The sequence below is a fragment of the Arvicanthis niloticus genome, chromosome 8, assembly GCF_011762505.2.
Source record: "Arvicanthis niloticus isolate mArvNil1 chromosome 8, mArvNil1.pat.X, whole genome shotgun sequence".
Taxonomy (NCBI): Eukaryota; Metazoa; Chordata; class Mammalia; order Rodentia; family Muridae; genus Arvicanthis; species Arvicanthis niloticus.
Window position 1 is genome coordinate 29,075,894 of NC_047665.1, and position 21,463 is coordinate 29,097,356.

Genomic DNA, 21,463 nt, shown 5'->3' on the forward strand with positions numbered 1-21,463 from the left:
AAGCTAAAAGAAACTTTTCCTCCCCTAAGTTGCTTTTGGTCAGAGTATTTTATCATAACCACAGAAAGGGAACTACAACAGAAGGAGAATCTGAAGACTGCTCTAAAAAGCAGCTTGGGGAACATTAAAAAAAAAAAAAAATACTTGAAGGCTGGTGAAGTGGCTCTGTAGGTCAAGGTTCCTGATAACCAGAGTTCAGTCTCTAAACACAATGGAAGGAGACAACTGACTCCTAAACGTTGTCTTCTTAGTTCCATATACTCATGTCCCCATATACATACATAATACATAATACATACATACATACATACATATATACATGAATGAATGATGGTGCTAGAGAGGTGACTCTGGTTAAGAGCATATATTACTCCTCTTTTGGGGGATCTAGGTATGATTACCAGCATTCACATGGCTACTCACAAATGTGTGAGGGATCCAGCACCCTTTTCTGGTCTCTGCAAGCACAAGACACAAAAGTGGTGTTCAGGCATAGATACAAGCAAATAAATAAATAAATAAATAAATAAACAAACAAACCTACCTTTAAGTACAGGACCTAAACAGGTTCAAACCAGATAGAATCCCCATTGGGAAGGAAAGGTAGACAAAGTCCCATACCTAACCAAGAAGCTATTTGTAATTGATGCCTGCTGGAAAATGGAAAATCAATTTTCTTCAATGGAGTGTTATTGGGTATATCAACCACACTCCATGGCAGACCCCATGCCCAGGAGTAGTTGGCTAACATAAAACTTTATTTTGGTAGACCTTTTCCTATGTTTTTGTTTTGATATTTTATGTCTTATAAGACTTTTGTTTAGTTTTAGCTTTTCTTTTTTTAAAGAGTGGGAAGGGATGTGGGGAGTAGCTAGGGGAGGAAAAGAACATGATCAATATATCATAAGAAAAATTTTAAATAAAAAACTAGAAAAAAAGTGGTCTTGAAAATAAGTGAGGAAAATGGCTCTTAAAAATCAGAATTTGAAAGCAAAGGCTCTGAGTAAATATTTGATGTAAAAGACTTAGAAGACAAAGAACTATTTGGAAAAACATCTGATGACAGAAAAAAAAAAAGGGACCTGGAGCTTATAAGATGGCTCAAATGACTTGAATTTGGCATCTGGAACAAGATAGAAGGAGAGAACCAATTTCTGCAGGTTGTCCCTTGATTTCTGTATTAAGTTAAGGTTTCTTTTGCTGTGACAAAACACCATGACCAAGGCAAATAATAAAAGAAAGCATTTAATTTGGGTTTATGGTTTTAGAGAGTTAGAGTCCATGATGGCAGAGCAACGGTAGGAACAGCTGAGAGTTCACATCTTCATCCAAAAGCAAGAGGCAAAAGAGGGCACACTGGGGATGACACTAGTCTTTCGAAACCACAAAACCTGCCACCAAGGACACTGCATCTAATGAAGCCACACTTTCTAAACTTTCTCAAACAGTTCCACCAACTAGGGACCAAAAAGTCAAACATATAAACCTATGGGGCCATCTCATTCAAATCACCACAACTTACACACCACCACACCACACACACACACACACACACACACACAGAGAGAGAGAGAGAGAGAGAGAGAGAGAGAGAGAGAGAGAGAGAGAGAGAGAGAGAGATGTATGTGCATACATAAACATTGTAATAAATGAATAAGGGTCTGAAGATGCTACTGAAGAGGAGGAAAGGAATGGAAAGGAATATAAAGTAAATGGAGATAGAAGTCATTTGAAGATGACAATTCTAACAGGAAATTGAGTAAAACATGTTCAGAAAACTATGCTACAAAAGTAGCAAGATAGAGAAATATTAAAGAACTGAAAAATGAGTGAATGACCAGGCAGAACTAATATAGTGCAACAAGCTGATTTTTGAAACATCTGGTCTAGTTATATGAAACTGAAGAAACTCAATGGTGGACACTGCTAAATATATCTCAGGATGCAACACCACATTTTCTTTGCACATGCTTTAAGTTTCTCACTGTGTTGCTTGTCAGCTGTACTCAGAGTACAAAATGTTACTCTTGGAAGTACCAAGGGGGTGTGCAGTGGATGGGCTCTTCCTTCCAGATGCTCTTCAGCCGCTGGGTCCATGATGCCAGCATCACTTTTCTTTCTTCTTCTGATGAAACATCAATACCAAAACTGATCTGTGGGGCAAGGACTTTAAATCCACAGAAGTGCAGTGTACCATGCTGAAGCCGGAAAGAAAAAAAAATAATTATTACCACACTCTTTATGTACATTCAGTTAAACTAGTAAAGGTGGAAAATGATGTGAATAAGCTTTAAAAATTATGAAACAATGCTACAAAGTAATTGATAACAACCCACTTCTGGATAGCTGCAGGATAGAGCGCTTCATTAGCAGAAGAACCTGGCAGCTGGAATTATCAGACAGATCTTTGCTAATAAATCTATCATTAAACATAGTTTTGATGGATTTGGAAAATTATGTTATTTTTTCAAATATGCTATTTGCCAAATATGATATATTTGTCAAAATATGTTATTATATATTCAGTGCTAAGTATAGAGAGGTAATTTTAGCTATGATGTGCTGTTGTAGAAAGCAGTTGACCTATATTTGTTAAATCAAAACAAATTTTAAGCAGTATTTGTTGTAAACCACTTATGTAAAATAATAATAAACTAGTAACAAATTTTTAATGTAAGGATCTATCTAGGTCATTAGGAAATAAATTACAAGTAATTCTTTCTAGAGGTGTAGATTAAGTGGATTTTAAATTTTTTATAATGTTTCTTTACCTTTATTTCTACTACATGTTGTTAGAAACTGGGGTAAAGTACATATTTTTAAAAGAAGATTTAAGATTAGTCAAGGACATTTGTGAGAATGGCTAGCCTTCAGAGAGGGAAGCTCACAGATTGCAATTGCCCTTAATGAAGCATCACTAATCCACTAACTGGAATTATCTTTCAAAACAAGCCTAGTTTCTTCCTAGAAATATCACACTTGATCTTTTGCACTATGCTTTTTAAAACTCAGATGCTCATCCAAGCCTTCCCTATCAGGTGGAGTTAGAGGACAAAAAGCCCACATATATTTTTATATTACTTTCTCTCAGATATTATGATTTATTGGAAATCGACTCTTAAAAATCCATTATTTAGGGCTGGAGAAATGGCTCAGCAGTTAAGAGCACTTAGTGGGTATGGCAGTATTGGATCTGTAACCCCAGTATATGTGGGGAGGGGGGGCAAAGGCAGGCAGATTCCAGGACTCACTAGCCATCCAGTCAAGCCAAATCAGCAAGCACCATGGTCAATGAGAGATGTGATCTCAAAAAATAAGGTAGAAAGTGATCAGGGAATTTACTTGAAACTGAACTCTAGCATTCACACATGCACGCACAGGCAAGTGCATCCACACACACACTTGTACACATCCATAACACAAACATGAGAGCAAACAACAAAGGCAAGGAATGAACTTAAATATATACTGTCTATATAAGGAAAGCTCTTCCTGTTTTGAAAAGATATAATAGGATAATTTCACTAACAAAGAGATGGAAAATCAGTTTAAAAAATGCCAGTAGAAATGAGTAAGGAATGTGAACCTAGAAAGAAAAGAGACAAATCTTAATTCTTATTTTTAATTTTGAGACAAGGATTCCTGTATCTCAGTCAGGCCTCAAACTTGTATAGCTGAGGATGACTCTGGACTGATCCTCCTGCCTCCACTTCCCAAGTGGTGATTATGGGCATGCACTACCACAACTAGCTTAGAGGGAGCTGGAGCTCAAACTGAAGGCTTTGTGTATACTCCGCACTTGTTCCACCACAGACTCATACCTGCAGCTTCTGTCCAAAATGTGTACGTTCACCTAAGCAAACTCTCCAATTATTAAGTACAAACTTTCCTCATAACTGGAGCACACCCATTTAGGTTTCAAGGACTCCTAAGAGTCTTTGCCCTGAAGTCTGTCTGTTGTCCCACACCAGGGAGTTCCATGCACATGGGCATCCTAGCCTGCTGGAACTCACTCTGTCATCACCTTTCCTTCTGTAGAGGGCTGTTCTTCAGCCACTCATCTCTTCAGAAGCTCAGGTGAAGCTATCTATATCACAGGGTCTGTGGTACCTCTCACCAAGGCTAAGGGATGGTGCTAACTTCATAGATCATTGAAAGTCTGAAGAGGGCTCTCCAGGCCTTGCTGTTGCTCATCACTCATACTTACATACCTGGTCCCACCTCAGGACCACCACAACCCCCAGAAAACAGACAGCAGGCTAACCAGGTTTGGCTTAACTTTGGGTCAAGCATTATCAAAAGTTGTATGTTTTCCCTCCTAGCTAGCCTTTAAACTGCTACCAATTTAAAAAATAAAATCAGTATGAAATATTATTTTCTTTATTTAGTTGGGAGTTAAAATGATATGGAGTGTCAAGCTTACAAGGTGGGCGTGTGTGTGTGTGTGTGTGTGTGTGTGTGTGTGTGTGTGTGTATGTAGGGTGCTGGGGGAGGGGGGAGGGGTTGTCTAATGGGCCAGTAAAGTAGGGAAGGTTCACAAGGCATGTTTACCTGAAGTGGCCACAGGAAGTACCGGAAATCTCCACTGGCCCCAGCTTTTGTGTACATCTCTGCTGTACCTCCCGTGGTTATGGAAAGGAGGGCTAATTTACCCTACAGGTAGGAGAGAAAGTCAATGCATCATGTAACTGCAAGAAGAGGAAGCTGTGTTCCTGTGATGTAGTACAGAGGTTTATAACGGCCAGAAGGGAATCTGAGGTCACGTTCTTTCCAGAGTAGACAAATGTAATCCTCCCATGTCCCATGGGCCCATCTAAAGATGACAACACATTAACAGGGATAGGGACAGACAAGCAGCAAAGGGACAAGTGAACATTAAACTTCTAACATGCAGGACTTCTGGAGGGAACTAGGTTTCAGGGACACCATGAGAACTGAGATTCTGACCACAGGGCTAATGGAAAGGTGATGGGGCTTACATAGGATGACTGTGCCATGAAGGTCAGCATCTTGGTTACCTGGTTCATTTTCATCATATACATTTAATTTCTGAAATTTTTAGAATTTAAAGCCATTTGTTTAGCAGAAAGTTCTCTCAATAAGATACAGATATCATGCATGGTACCACAGGTTTCATACACCCCCTCTACAATATAGGAACTGTATAATTACCAGCCCAGCCCCCAGGGTAGGAATATAGACCCAAAGGTGTCACCTGGTATACAACACCAGCCAGACTGTCACAGAGTTGGTACCCTGGCACTGGGGCTGATAATGGTACTGTCCATGTCATTCACCCTTGGTCAGTACCAGCTCATACTTCCTTTGCCTTGTGTGTAGATTAGTGTGGATGCATATCCCCCCACTATCAAAAAGCTCTGTGAATTCAAAAAGGATGTACTTGTCTTCCATAAAGTGTATTGTGCATAATTAACTGCTTAATGAATATTTAGTTATCTAATGTAAAAATGTGAACTGGAAATATAAGTTGATAGATGCCCTCACCTTCCTTCCACTGGACAGATCTGTAGTGATTTTTATCTCCAGAACACATACCTTGAGAAATCCAGAGTCATAAAAGCCTGGGATGTCGAAGGCGAACCCTTGGCACAGCACCCTGTCCATCCAGCCTTTTAGGATCGCTGGAACGCTGAACCAGTACAGTGGAAACTGGAGATGGAACAAGCAGACACAAATTATGCCCTGTCTCAGGATTCATACTTTAGTTCTACTGATTTCTCCTCTGATGGCACCCAGTAGGCAAAGGTAGCCTACAGGATCAGCCTAGTGGGGACACAGTGGGGAGAAGCATAGAGCTGACTATGGTACTGAAGAAGTGTGCTAAATAGTTTTATGTCAGTTTGACACACTTTAGACATCTGACAGGAGGGAGCCCAATCAGGAAAGTGCTTCCATAAGATCAGGCTGTAGGCAAGTCTGTAGGGCATTATCTTAATTAGTGATCAAAGTGGGGAGGACTCTGACCATTGTGGGTGGTGCCATCCTGGGCTGGTGGTTCTGAGTTCTATAAGAAAGTAGGCTGAGCAAGCCACGTGGAGCAAGCCAGTTAGCAGCAGCACTCCTCTGTGGCCTCTGCATTAGCTCCTGCCTCTAGATTCTCTCCCTGTTCGAGTTCCTGTCCTGACTTCTTCAGTGATGGACTATGGATGTGGAAGTGTAAGCCAAATAAGCCCTTTCCCCACTCAACTTGCTTTTGGTCATGGTGTTTCATCAAAGAAATAGTAACCCAAACTAAGATAGGAAATAAAAATAGAGACTTTGGGTCAGTGAAGTTCTTGCATGATGGAAATCTGGGGAGAGCAGAGCTTTCCACAAGTGCTGCCATGGCCACTCTCGCCCAAATGACTCAGGTTGATCAGAGCCCTTATATATTGAGTCACCCCTCCTTTTGAGTTTGACTTGGATTTCAGTCAGTGTAACAACACTTGAGCAGTACATGCTTATCTGACTACCCAGATTGTTATAGGTACATGTTAACTGCACCCTGTCCAGTTCTGACAGGAGTGGCCATATTGAATTAGTACTCCTGGAAGTCAGTCTGTTGGTTTAGTTCCTTATGTAGTAGCTTCACCTTTGGATATATACACTAATCTATAGTGCATGTATGCACACACGTGTGTATGTGTGTGTGTGTGTGTGTGTGTGTGTGTGTGTATACATTGATATGTATGTAGCAACCAGTCAGAGGATGGAAACAAAGTTGTCCTGTTAATGGTCAGGGCATTTAATAGAAGAGTTGCCCCAAATTGCCTTGATAAGCAATTGTGCATAGAAATCTGGTTCCAGCTAGCTGGCACATCTGGGACAGTGACTTAGGGAGGATGAAAGCAGCAATACTGGCCTAATTCAGATGCTTTTGGGACCATTGGGCCATGGGTACATTTTTTATTCATACTGAATTAGGGAGTCAGGGCTTCGAATAACATTGGCTATAAGGATCTCTTTACTGAAGTAGGTAAGTGTTCTAACTAGGGTTTTAACTGGGAATGGTATTCAAGTAACTGTGTACATGTCCTATAAATACTGGTTCCAAACACAGTGTTCAAGTGTTTATTCATAGGAAGACTCTACTCATATATGGAAAAACCCCAAACAAACCTGAAATATCACTAGATCAGCCTCTTGCACCTTTCTCTGCTCCTCAAGTATGTCACTGGTCAGAGCTTTCTTCTTGTAGGCTTCATAGGTTTCTATCCCGTATCTGAAGACTTCAGGATTAGAGAGCTCACCTAGAAAGGAAGAGGTCAAGTTTTCATTTATAGATGAATATACCCAGCTTGCCCCAGCCTTCCAAAAACTGCTGTGTGGTCTGAGCTCACCAAAGCCTTAGGAATTTTCTGTGACTGACCAGAAGTTCAGCCTTGAGATCAGGCTGACAGAGAAGGCTGGGAGAACCACACTGGAGTGCTTCCTATCTTCCAGGAGCTGTGCTCTGCACAGGTCACTTCTTACATCTCCCCAACAACCCATGAGATCACTGAAATTCTTGACTTAGTAGAACAGAAGCCAAGACTTGTGAGAAGCTAAGTACTTAGTGCCATGTGAGTCCCAGGTAGCAGAAGTGGCCCTGCAGGTGGCCTAAGACTGATGTGACACCTCCCCACCCCACCCCCCAGTGCATGGCATCAAGCGTGCAAACTCAAGGTCTCTAGGAAGAATTGAATGGACAGTGAGTCAGTCCTTTTTATAACTGAAAACAATTGAGCATTTCCTCACACTATACTTTTTCCGTGCTTTACAGGGACCCCTAGAGTGAACTACATTAGGGGAAAAGCTGGGATATTCTGGAGAGGCTATTAGATGGGATATCCCCACCACACTACATTCAGCCCAAGTCTACTTAGGTCATTTGCACTTACAGTGGTCCTTCAGTATCCAAGGGAACTGGGTTGCTTTCTATTTTTCTAGTCCCTGTTCTGCTGTTTAATAAAAGAAAATAGTACTGGCCTTGAACTTGCAGATCAAGCATTCAAATTATTATGACATATCCCTAGCCTGAACTGATGTATTTGAAAAACATAGGAGAAAGGTGGAGAGAAGGCTCAGTGGTTGAGAGCACTTGGTATTCTTGCAGAGGATCAAGGTTTGGTCAGCAGCCATATAAGACAGGTTATATCCTGTAACACAAATTGCAGCAGTCCTGATACCCTATCCTTGCCTTCTCAGACACTTGCATATCTGTGGTATACATGGAGGCAAGCAAGCAAATACATATACACATAAATATAAAAGGAAAGAAAGATTGGGATGGATATTACAGACTGTATCTGGAGGTGTAGCCTACACAACTCCAAGTGTATAGACAATGAGTACCTTTTTACCTTTATCAAAGGAAGAGATGGAAATTAGGGGCATTATTAAATACTGGAAAAAATGAGGTGAAATTATTTTCAGATAGTCTTTCTCATGTCTAGAGAACCCTCATAAAATCAATTAAAGCATTACTAACAATATGAAGTTAGGGTTGGTTGGATACACACCTATCAAAATCCACGAGATAAGACATTTCAATAAAGGAAGGCCACTGATTTGTTTGAGTTAATTTTATATCCAGCCACTTTGCTGAAGTTGTTTATCAGCTGTAGAAGTTCTCTGGTAGAATTTTTGGGTTCACTTATGCATACTATCATATCATCTGCAAATAGTGATACTTTGACTTCTTTTTCAATTTGTATCCCCTTGATCTCCTTTTGTTGTCTTATTGCTCTGGCTAGAACTTCGAGTACTATATTGAATAGGTTCAGGGAAGTGGGCAGCCGTGCCTTGTTCCTGATTTTAGTGGAATTGTTTCAAGTATCTCTTCATTTAATTTGATATTGGTTGTTGGCTTGATGTATATTGCTTTTATTATGTATGTTTAAGTATGTGTTTCCTGATCTTTCCAAGACTTTTAACATGAAGGGTGTTGTATTTTGTCAAATGCTTTTTCAGCATCTAATGAAATAATCATATGATTTTTTTCTTTGAGTTTATTTATATAGTGGATTACATTAATGGATTTTTGTGAAAAAATAGTGAAAGCAACCTTGATTCCCTGGGATGAAGCCATCTTGATCATAGTGTGAATACTGGTTTTGATGTGTTCTTGGATCCAGTTTGCTAGAATTTTGTTGTGTATTTTTGCATTAATATTCATAAGCAAAATTGGCCTGAAGTTCTTTCTTGGGTCTTTGTGTGGTTTAGGTATCATAGTAATTGTGGCTTCATAGAATGAATTAGGTACTGTCTTTCTGTTTCTGTTATGGAATAGTTTGAGAAGTGTTGGTATTAGCTCTTCTTTGAAGGTCTGGTAGAATTCTGCACTAAAGCTATCTGGCCCTGGACTTTTTTTGGTTGGGAGGTTTTTAATGACTTCTTCTATTTCTTTAGGGGATATGGGACTGCTTAGATAGTTTACCTGATACTGATTTAACTTTGGTACATGTTATCTGTCTAGAAAATCATCCATTCCATCTAGATTTTCCAGTTTTGTTGAGTATAAGCTTTTGTAGTAGGATCTGACAGTTTTTGACTTTCCTCAATATCTTATCTCTCCCTTTTTGTTTCTGATTTTGTTAATTTGGATACTGTCTCTGTGCCCTTTTTAGTTTGGCAGAGGTTTATCTATCTTGTTGATTTTCTCAAAGAACCAGCTTTTGGTTTTGTTGATTCTTTGTATCATTCTCATGTTTCTATTTGGTTGATTTTGGCCCTGAGTTTGACTATTTCCTGCCATCTACACCTCTTGGGTGTGTTTGCTTCTTTTTTGTAGCCCTTTTCTATACAAAGCTGAGAAAGAAATAGGGAAACAAAACCCTTCACAATAGTCACAAGTAATATAAAATATCTTGGGGTAACTCTAACCAAACAAGTGAAAGATCTGTAGGACAAGAACTTCAAGTCTCTCAAGAAAGAAATAGAATTGAAGACCCAGAAATAAACCCACACACACCTATGGTCACTTGATCTTTGACAAAAAAAAAAAAAGGGCAAAAATATACAATGGGAAAAAAAAGAAAACATCTTCAATAAATGGTACTGGTCTAACTGGCAGTCGGCATGTAGAAAAAAGAAAATTGATCCATATTTGTCTCCTTGCACAAAGCTTAAGTCTAGGTGGATCAAAGACCTCAACATAAAACCAGATACACTGAATCTAATAGAAGAGAAAGTGGGAAAGAGCCTCAAATTCAGTGGCGAAACAGAACTCCAATGGCTCAGGCTCTAAGATCAACAACTGATAAATGGGACCTCATGCAACTGAAAAGCTTTTATAAGGCAAAGAACATAGTCAACAGGACAAATTGGCAACCTACAAATTGAGAAAAAAATCTTCACTAATCCCACATCCAATAGAGGGCTAATAACTAAAATATGTAAAGAAATAAAGAAGCTAACCTCTAAAAAACCAAACAACCCAATCAAAAATGGGTTATAGAGCTAAATAGAGAACTCATAATAGAGAAATCTCCAATGGCAGAGAAGCACTTAAAGAAATGTTCAAAATCCTTATTCATTAGGGAAATGTAAATCAAAAGGACCCTGAGATTCCACCTTATACCAATCAGAATGGTTAAGATCAAAAACTCAGGTGACAGCACATGCTGTTGAGGATGTGGAGAAAGAGGTACACTCATCCTTTGCTGATGGGATTGAAAGCTTGTATAACCACTCTGGAAATCAATCTGGAAGTTCCTCAGAAAATTGGAAATAGACCTACCTGAAGACCTGGATCTACCACTCTTGGGCATATACCCAAAAGATGCCCCACCATATCACAAGGACACATGCTCCACCATGTTTGTAGCAGCCTTATTTATAATATCCAGAAGTTGGAAACAACCCAGATGCCCCACAACAGAAGAATGGATACAGATAATGTGGTTCATTTACATAATGGCATACTACTCAGCTATTAAGAATGAGGACATCGTGAGTTTTGCAGGCAAATGGATGGAACCAGAAAATATCCTGAGTGAGGTAACTCAGACCCCAAAGGACATGCATGGTATGTACTCACTAGTAAGTGGATATTAGCCAAAAAATACAATCCACAGAATTCAAGGAGGTTAACAAGCGGAAGGTCCCAAGTAAGGATGCTTCAATTCCACTTGGGAGGGAGAAGAAAACAATCACAGGAGGCAGAGGGAGGGAGAGAACTTGGTGGGAGAAGGGAGGAGGAGGGAAAAAGGGAATATGATCTGGTATTGGGCGCTGGGGGGGGGGATCGGGTCAGGAGTGAAGCCCTGAGTGCCAGCAGAATGAATGGAAATATGCAACCTAGGGGTGTGTGGTAGGTGGGGGGTGGGGGAGGGGCTGTAAAATGTACCAGAGACCTGGGAGGTGAGGGACTCTCAGGACTCAAAGGAAGGGACCTTAGATGAAATGGCCAATGGTGGGGAGAGGGAACCTGTAGATTCCACCTCCAGTGGAAAGACAGGGCATCAAGTGGCAGGATGGAGTTGCCATCCCACAGTCAAAAACTCTGACCCATAATTGTTCCTGTCTAAAAGAACTGCAGGACAAAATGGAGAAGAGACTGAGAGAAGGTAGTCCAGTGACTAGCCCAACTTGGGATCTATCACAAGGAGAGGCTTCAGGGCCTGACACTATTACTGTGGTGTGCTTATAGACAGAAGCTTAGCATGGCTGTCCTCTGAGAGGCCCAAAAAGCAGCTGACTGAGACAGATGCAGATACTTACACCTAAGTATTGGTCTGAATTCAGGCTCCCCTGTGGTTGAATTAGGGAAAGGCTGGAAGAAGCTGAGGAGGAAGACCCAACAGTCTCAACTAATCCAGACCCCTGAGATCTCTTAAGACACTGAGGCACCAATCAGGCAGCATACACGAGCTGGTCCAAGGCCTCTGACACATAAATAGCAGAGGATTGCCTAGTCTGGCCTTAGTGGGAGAAGGTGTGCCTAACCCTTGAGAGATTTGGTGTCTCTTCACAGCAATAGAACAGTGACTAAGACACACCGAGCAAAATAGATATTTCACTTCAGTGGTGTTGGTCACTTGTTAATCACAGCTGACTCTTCAGCCCCAGCTGACCAGAACCACAGACCCTTAATTCAAAATAGTAAATATGCAACGGCTTCTATAGTCTTTAAGTAACTCTCAAACTTCCCTCTAGAACTTCACTTTAGAACTTGCATTTCTCTTAACATTCCTTTCCTCCAAGCTCTCACAGAACACTTCCAAGCTTTTCTTATGCAAACACTCAATGTTTTTTTTTTTTTTACCCAAAGTTCCAAAGGCCTTCCACAATCCTTCCCAAACCAACATGTTTAGGTCTGTCCCAGAAATACCCCATTCCAGATACCAAATTGTCTTAGTTAGGGTAACTATTGCCGCGATGAACCACCATGACCAAAGCACCTTGGGGAGGAAAGGGTTAAAAGGCTTATGCTTCACTATTCATCATTGGAAGAAGTCAGGACAAGAGCTCAAACAGGGTAGGAATCTGGAGACAGGAGCTGAAGCAGAGGTCATGGAGGAGTGCTATTTACTGGTTGTTCCTTCTGGCTTGTGCAGCTCAGCTTTTTTACAGGACTCAGGACCACCAGCTCAGGGGTGGCCAAACCCACTATGGTCTGAGCCCTCCCCCTCAATCACTAAATTAAGAAAATGCCCTACAGGCTTGCCTACCGTCTGATCTTATGGAGGCATTTTCTTAATCTATGTTCCCTCTTCTCCAGTGACTCTAGCTTGTGTCAAGTTGCCATAAAGCTAGCCAGCAGACTGTAGGAGAATTTTCTTAAGGGCATCTCAGGAGATCCCATCCATAGAAGCTTACAGGTATGAAAGAGAAAACTTACTTGAATATTTTTCCCTTGAGAAGACTATGCCTGTGGGCCACCTGATTATAATGGAAATCCTAGGAAGCTGTTTGGCCAGAATTAGTTTCATTATGCTCAGGCTCCCAGGTATTTAGAAGCCAGCAGCACTGATGCAAATGGATCCACTCACTGACCTAGAACTGCAAGCCCAAATACATCTATCCTCAAGTTGGTTATGTTGTTCTCTGAGAGGTAAGGAAGCAACAGATAGATATTGCTGACATTTTAAAAATTATGAAAATACATAAAGTTTTAAGACATGATTTACAGCTGAACTCACCAGTGATATCATTTTTTGTGGCCCTTGGCTCAAAGTTCATGGTATATAAATCAGACACAGTGACGGTGCACCCCTGCTTGCTCAGTTCTTCAATAGCTACTTTCTTCAGGGACCCACTGAAGGACTTGGGTTCTTGGTGTGCATAGATGATGAGCACTTTCTTACCTGTCAAAGGGAATATATGTTTTTGTTGAAAAGCAAATCCTTTCTGCCAAAACCCACTGCAGACTATGGTAAAACTGATGTGTAGGCACATCACTGCATTGAGCCAAAGAATCAGCAGCCTTTTAAATGGGTGATAGAAGAATGAATATTTTAGTGCTACTATAGGCTACAGTACAGTGTTACTATACTGTAACCAGACTTACTAATAATACAAGTTGAGTAGCTTGCATTTTTTAAATGTTTTGAATCAGAAATGACTTGGAATTTGGACTTTTTTCAGACTTTGAAATGTCTGTATAGACTTTAGAAGTCTACACCCCAAATTCGAAAATTCAAAATTATAAATGCTCAAGAACTCAAACATTTCGATTCTGGAGATTTGGAAATCTCCCAAACTGCTCAGAACTGCATTTCTGTATTAAGATATTCAACCTTTACTAATAATACAATGAACCAAGCCATGACTCTTGAGAAAACATAAAAAAAAATTCTTCTAAAAGCCTGTTCCGTTTTGGATAGCTTCTCTGACAATTTTTAGCCTTGCTTTATAACAGAAAACAAAGCAACAAACAAACAAACAAGCAAGCAAGCAAACAAAAAAACCAACAGGAATTAATCTCTTGTGCCTATATTGGAACTCAGCAATAATGACACGTTTCAGACTAGTGTATTCTGCTTCCATCTCTCCCAGGTCCTATGGACACTTGACACTGAAAGAAAATAGGATGAACCAGACTCTGGTCTCTTGTGGGAGACAGGGCCAAGTGGAACCTATCTTTTAGTGGTGACATTGAGACAAGATTCTAAGGACAGGTTGGTCGTGAAGGGATGGTTTCTATCATGAACAAGTATGAGGACCTGAATTTGGATCCCAGCATGCACCAAAAAGCCAAGGATATTAGCACATGTCTGTAACCCTATAACTTGGTGGGGGATAGAAACGAGAATATCGGGAGCTCACTGACCAGCCAGACTAGGTCAAACAGTATACACAAGATTCTATTATAGACCCTGTATTTACAAAATAAGGTTGACTGGGGTGGAGAGATGGCTCAATGGCTGCTCTTCTAGAGGACCTGTGTTCAATTCTCAGTACCCGCATGGCAGCTAACAACCATCTGAAACTGTAGTTGCAGAAGATGCCCTCTTCTGACCTCTGTGGGTTCCAGACATGCATGTGGTACACAGACATACATGCAAACACTCATATACATAATAAAATAATTTTAAAAAGTCAGGTAGAGAGTGGGTGAGAAAGGCAATTCCAATGTCAACCTCTGGCCTTCTCTTGTGTTGACACAGACAAGTGCACCCATATAAACATGCACAGACACAGACACGGACACACACACACACACACACACACACACACACACACGCACACAGAGAGAGAGAGAGAGAGAGAGAGAGAGAGAGAGAGAGAGAGAGAGAGAATATATAAAACTCTTGTGTGTTTGTGTGCATGTGAATGTGAGTACACCAATGTACACATGTATAGAGGCCAGAGGCTTTTTACCTTACTTTTTTTGAGAGAGATTCTTTTTTATTTTTCACGAAAATACATTTAAAAAAAAAAGCTTTCAGGAATTATACACAAAAGCAAACAAGTTTACCTTAAAAATATCAATTATCACATCAATAGCCTATTCTAATTATAATTATTTCTTCAAGCAACATTTGTCTTTGTTTCCAAATACAGCAGCAGGTGACAAAACCTAGTATCTTCCATTGCTTACAGTATAAACATGTCTCAAACCACGCTTCAGGCAGCTTAACTTAAAATGCATAGATTGTAAAATACATAAAATTTGACATTATTCAATAAATGAAAAAAATCATATTCTCAAAAAAAGTATTACGAAACCTTTTACAGAGCACATATAGAAAGTAGTGTCTACTTCATGACATCAGCGTCTGTCAACCAGTGGCAGCTGGGCCTCTACCCAGAAGATCGGGGGACAGTCCTGTTAACACTGTACACTTGAATAGTTGTACTCACGAACACTTACAAGCCTGGAACGATGTTTGTTTCTATTGTTTTTTCTGAGACTTCATTTCCCTGTATAATGTTGGTTTTCCTGTAACTTTCTGCAGACCACACTGTCCTTGAACTTAAGAGATCTGACTGCCTCTGCCTCCCAACTGCTGGGATCAAAGGCATGTGACACCACACTTGGCTCTTGAAAGATAGTCATTTACCCACATAATACACAAACAACCAGTTTACTAAGCCAGCCACATGCCGTTAATTGAGATAGATTCTTATTGAACTGATTTGGCTAGAATGGCTAGCCAGAGAGCTCCAGTGCTTCTGTCTGCATGCTGGGTTATAGAAGAGCACTCTTGTGCCTGGATTTTGTGTGGGTACTAGGACCTCAGATCTCATGTGTGCTTGGCAAGCATGTTACTGACAGTCTCTCTGACACTAAGATTTGATTTAAACTTTCTAGTCTAGGACTCTGAATAAAAAACACATCCAAGCTTGAAGCAAACAGTTTCAGGGCATTCAACTGAGTGTAAAGGTTGAATTTCATGTGTTAAGGATTAAGTATGAAGTTTTATTTTATTTTCCAATGTCCCAATGCTATACAGGAACTGTATTTTGAGGGCTTTCCAAGAGCATGAGTATAAATGAAATCCCTGTAACAGTGTTTCTCAACTAGGGGCAGTTTACCAGTCATGGGTACAGCTGTAAACAGTAGAGATGTTTCTTGTTATCATAATTGGTGGTGGAAGGAGTACTTCTGGCATCTAATGAGAACCACCCCAGAAACAGTGTTAAATATGCTACAAAATAGTACCCCATAACTGGTCTGGCCTCAAACATCAGTAGTACTGAGAGGGAAAAATCCAAAGCCAGGTACAAGGGACATAATATAGCTGTGTGGGGCGCTTGTCTGACATGCACAAATAAATAATATAAAAGTAAAGGAAAAATGTATAAAATGTGCATTATAACATTTACAATGAAGTAAATCTAGATACTCTAAAATGAAAGAAATCAATGTTATATATTACTGAGTAAAAAAGTGAGTTGTAAAATTCTGTATGTATCTCTGATGTGTGCATATATATAATAAGCAGACACAAAAGCAAAGAAGTCCTGGAGGTGTGGCTCAGTGACAGGTATGTGGTTCTGGTGCATGTGGCACTGGGTTTGCTCCCCAGTACTGCAAAAAGAGGGAAAAGGTAAAGATAGAATCAAACCTTGGTCTAAAATAGAAGCTCATTTCCTCACTGCTCGTTTTGAGAACTTTTTGTCTCAAGAATGGTTTCTGGACAAAGGCAAGATAGGCATGTGGCCCACTTTGTTCGGTGGAGGTTAAAATGGACAGAGTAAGTAAAATGTACCAAAAGGTTAATTACACACAGTGATCCATGTCATAAACCAAATGGGTTCACATGCACTTCTATGTTGCTTTAGAATTTTTAATATCAAATGATACAATTTCTGACTAAATGTCTAACATCCCCATAACTAGTCATTACCTGCCATATTGGAGGAGATGGATTCTCTGATTTGGTATAATAGCCGAAAGTTTCAGGTACTGTCACTCTCCTTGGTTCTTGTAACAGTCTGAAAGAAATGCAGGGAAGAACAGAAGATAAAGCTGAGGTCAGGATACCAAGTATAGGCCTCACAGGGCTGCTTCACAAACACATCTGAACAACAGCTTTTCAGAGGGTGAGGAAACCTTTCTGGAGAAGTGGGCTTCCTGGTATAAACCACACACGATGTCAAACTAATGTTTTTTTGTTTTGTTTTGTTTTGTTTTGAGGACTTGAACTTTCCATGCAGGGGCTATAGAGGCACTCCTAGGAAATGAGCCACAGACAAACAATTGAGCAGTGCCTGCTCCACCAGCCTTTCTGCATCCCAAGATTTCACTTTTAGCTAGGAAGTGAAGCTGATACGACAAAGGGCATTGGGGAAGTCAAGGGGTGTCACTGCATTGCTGGGCCTTTCCCTCAGCTGTAAATAAGGCATGCTTCAGTGTTTCATCTAGAGCACTGGTTCTCAACCTTCCTGATGTGGTGACTCCCAACCATAAAATTATTTTCATTGCTAGCCACCTCCAAACATCTTTCTGGAAGCAGGATGTGTTGGTTTGAATGAGAAATGTGCCCTCATAGTCTCTGGTTCATAACTGTAATTTTGCTACTGTTATGAATTGTAATGTAACAATCTGATATGCAGGATAATCTGGTCTATAACCCCTGTAAAAGGGTCCTTTGACCCCAGAGGGATTGTGGCTCACAGGTTGAGAAGGACTGCTCTAGAGTCACAGGGTGGCCCAGAAGAGTAAGAAAGATGGCACATATACATGCAGCTATAATATAATATGGTTCTAGGAGACCTTGGGTGGATTTAGCATGTGCAAGCAAGCCCTAGGAGTTAATCTCCACCACACTTCCCTTCAGTAAAAGATTTTGGATAAAATGTGCTTCCTAATGGGCTTCAAATACAAGGGGGTTGTCTTACGGTTTTACTGCTGAGAACAGACACCATGACCAAGGCAACTCTTTAATTGGGGCTGGCTTACAGGTTCAGAGGTTCAGGCCATTATCATCAAGGCGGGAGCATGGCAGTATCCAGACAGGTGTGATGCAGGCAGAAATGAAAATTTTACATCTTGTTCCAAAGGCAAACAGGAGAAGACTGGTTTCCAGGGAGCTTTGATGAGGGTCTTAATGCCCATGCCCACAGTGACACACTTGCTTCAACAAAGCCACACCTCCTAATGGTGCCACGCCCTGGGCCAAGCATATACAAACCATCACAGAGGCTCATGTCATCACTGTCTTGGCTAGCCACCTCTAAACATCTTTCTGGAAGCAGGATGTATTGGTTTGAATGAGAAATGTGCCCTCATAGTCTCTGGCATTTGAACATTTGGTTCCCATTTGGTGATGCTGTTTGGAGAGGTTATGGAGACATTGGGCCTTGCTGGAGGAAGCGTATCACTGGGGGCAGGAGTTGAGGTTATATAGCCTTACTCCACTGCCCATCCCTTCTCTCTGCTTCCTGCTTGTGATTAAAGATGTGAACGCTCAACTCCCTGCTTCTGTCATCATGGCTGCTGCTTGCTGCCATACTTCCTTGCCATGATAGACTTTTATCCCTCTGAAACCATAAGCCAAAATAAACTCTTTCTTTCTTCTACAAGTCACTTTTGGTCAGTATTTTATCACAGCAACAGAAAAGTAACTAATACACAATATTTCCTGCTATTGGCAGGAAAAAAAACCACAACCAAAAACTCAGATAAAAGTCAACCATGAAAAATCTAAACAATCCAGTTCAGACTTTCCTCCAATGTTATACAAATGAGCATGATAAGCATCTTGAAAAGGCATATTAATCATTAGAGAAATATTATGGCTAAAATGAAAATAGGTTCCGAGGTTGCTGGGCTACTTGAGACACCAGATTTTGAGACAGTCCTATTTGTTTACTCATGCAAGGGACGGACATTAAGGCTAGGGGGAAGGTTATAAAAGATCAAAGTCCCGCCTTTGGTTCATGATACACGTTTACAGAGCAGATCAAAAGTTTCATCTTCCTAGCAGAGCACTAATAGATGACTTTCTCATATCTCAACCCCTAAACACTATGTAGACACCACAAATCCACATTTCCTCTGCCTGCTCCATTACAGAAAGGGTGTCCAAATAGAGACAGTGAGTAAATGGTGATACTGAGCCAGCCATGTGAAAACCTGGAGCAAGAGAGAAGTTCAGGAGAGTAAGCCGGGAGGCAGTCAGATAAGGATCTGATGGGAACTGACCTGGAAGAGTTCAAGAAACAGAAAGAAAAGGTTATTTACCTGGGCTCTGGTTTGAAGTGAGTGGCTGGTGATGCAGTCAGGGACCTCAGTAGGGGGATGACTAAATAGGGCAGGGTAGAGATTTTATGCTAAGAATAACAGAAGACCTTAGGCAGATAGCCCCAAGGTTGATACAACTTTTCAAAGGTTCCTTGGGCTACTGCAGATGAGCAAAATACATCCGGAGATTCCCCAAGTGGGCCCAGAGCTACCTTAGTTGAGATTTTCACCACAGTGCGGCTAGGCACACTATACACTCAGTCTTCCACCTCACCTTACCTCACTGCCCTATCTGTGCTACTCAGCTCAGGTTATACATTTGTATTAAATTGAATGTGGCTGGCTGGGTGCATCGGGGTTGAAATTTCCTTACTCAACTCTCACGGAATAAGAAATGGGAACATAGAGACAATCTCCTGATACAGGCTCTTCACTCTCAGATACTCTTCCCTAGGTGGAAATTACAAGTTACCCAGGGTTTTGGTTTTGCTCTGTATTGTGCTGTTATTGTTTTGTTTGGGGGTGGGAGCTGTGGTTGTTAACCTACAAGCCACATGCAATGAGCCACATGATATTTAGAGATTAACATAATTTTGTCCTAATATCCAGCAGTTATTTTGATATTTTCACTGTATCTTTTTCCATGCCTTTTTCTATACAGCCAGGCTCTATGGTGGTCATTCGAACAGCTTACATTTTATCCTGTAGTGACATCATTGCCTGCCTGCTTTCTCTGCTCACTTAGGTTATCTTTTTCTAGAGTGCGCTCGCACTCCCCCCCCCCTCTTTTAGAGGTTTCTATGATTCACAAAAGTTCAGTATTCTATATCTTTCTGACTGAGATTTCCAGAAGTTACAGGTTACTGAAACCGATAGTTTCACATTAAGGTTACAGAAGCTGTTATTTCTTTTGAGACAGAGTTCTTGAAAGCAGAGTGAACCAAAGTTGCTTAAGGCTCCAGGGAAAGGGAAGGCACCCTGCCTGTACAAACTTTGCTCTCGTCTCACTTTGATTTTTACCTTTTGGTAAAAAATACGCAGAGACCCACAACTGCTCATTATACAGGAGCGGGCTGACGAAATGCAACAGTTCATGTTAAGCAGGATCTGAACCCAATGTGGACCCGACTGCTGATACTTAAAGAAAGGCTCGAGGCTCGAGGAACCTTGGGAACACGGGTCCACAGTTTAAAACGCAAGCTAAAAACCGGAAGGGACTTCTTTAGTCCTTCATTTTCCCCAATCCCCAAAGTTGCTTGCAGAAAGGACTGGCACGCCCCAGGGAAACAGTGAACAGATCTCACCTCTGCCTCCTGGAGGGAACACTGCAAAGCGCCGACACAGCCAGAATCTAGGCTAGACGGCCTATAGCGTGCCTGCAGGCACTGAGGCTGCGCACTGGGGCCCGCTCCCCACTCGGCCCCGCCCTCACACTGACCTCTGGCCGCTTGTTGGCAACAACCCGCCCACAACTCCCTCTAGGGCCCGTCAGTGCTGAATCAGTGGACTTCAATCTTCCCTCCCCTCCAGTCTCCTTGTCCTGTTCTTGCCCCACACTAGGCTCCAGTGGTTGTGGGCAAAACCAGTTTCACTCCTTGCTGACGGCATCTGGCAGGAAGCCTGTGCTGGGAGATGGGTAGGGGCACCTTCCTGCCTTGTATCTTATCTTCACAAGCACCACATATATCCTGGTAAAGCGGCACAAAAATGCCCACAGTGTAATACTAGGCAATCAAAAAAGAAATGAGTTGTGACTACATCCGGCTCCAGTATTAAGGGGATTTCCCAGAGTAAAAGCATCCAATCCCAAAAGGTTATGTACTTCATGATTCTGTTTTCCCAAAGAACAAATTACAGGAATAGGGAATCAGAGTACTGATTGCAAAGATTTAGGAGTTAAAAAACAACATTTGTGTCGAGGGATGCATTCTTTGCCTGCTTTATCAGTGTCATGCCACAGTAAGACACTTTTGGCAGATGTCACTGGAGGAAACTGTGAAACTGACATATAGGTCAAAATAAAATAGTTAATTAAAACAAAATGTTGCAAGAACAAGGACCTCCCTTAAAAGCTGGAAAGTCTTGGGGCACTTTTCAGCTTTTAAGGGAGGTCCTTGATCTTGCAACATACCTCTGCCCCCTCGCCCAACCCCATCTCCTAGAGGATGTCCCCACCCCACCCCCATCCCACCAGACTTCTCCATTCCCCGGGGCCTCAAGTCTCTTGAACATTAGGAGCGTCTTCTCTGACTGAGTCCAGATCCCACAGTCCTCTGCTGAATATGTGTTGGCCTCATATCAGCTGTTGTATGCTGCGTGGTTGGTGCCTTAGTGTCTGAGAGATCT

The 21,463-nt window shown here is 41.2% G+C and overlaps 2 protein-coding genes across 7 annotated transcripts in view; one reads left to right on the forward strand and one right to left on the reverse strand.

Annotated features, from left to right (window-relative positions):
• LOC117713708 (serpin B6) overlaps window positions 1-21,463 on the forward strand; it is an 80,378-nt gene that overhangs the window by 20,694 nt on the left and 38,221 nt on the right. The gene's annotated exons all lie outside the window — the stretch shown is intronic.
• On the reverse strand, window positions 1,230-20,577 carry Nqo2 (N-ribosyldihydronicotinamide:quinone dehydrogenase 2). 3 transcript variants are annotated; one of them, XM_034510172.2, is made up of 7 exons: window positions 20,422-20,577; window positions 16,779-16,866; window positions 13,125-13,289; window positions 7,120-7,250; window positions 5,557-5,670; window positions 4,552-4,653; window positions 1,230-2,198 (listed from the first exon to the last, which is right to left on the reverse strand). In XM_034510172.2, the coding sequence occupies exons 2-7, from the start codon at window positions 16,783-16,785 to the stop codon at window positions 2,022-2,024; spliced, it is 696 nt and encodes a 231-aa protein (XP_034366063.1). In that variant the 5' UTR covers window positions 16,786-16,866; window positions 20,422-20,577; the 3' UTR covers window positions 1,230-2,021. The 3 variants fall into 3 exon arrangements, with proteins under 3 accessions (XP_034366063.1, XP_076795314.1, XP_076795315.1); XM_076939199.1 differs by lacking the exon at window positions 20,422-20,577 and adding an exon at window positions 19,118-19,139; XM_076939200.1 differs by lacking the exon at window positions 20,422-20,577 and adding an exon at window positions 18,805-18,980.

What these genes read in the sequence shown, in the direction of transcription:
- Nqo2 (XM_034510172.2), bottom strand. An exon ending in CTGATCTAGTGATATTTCAG is followed by an intron (nt 5,671 to 7,119) that starts GTTTGTTTGGGG and finishes TTCCATCTCCAG; the next exon opens with TTTCCACTGTACTGGTTCAG. An exon ending in ACTTCCTGTGGCCACTTCAG is followed by an intron (nt 2,199 to 4,551) that starts GTAAACATGCCT and finishes TTCCGGCTTCAG; the next exon opens with CATGGTACACTGCACTTCTG.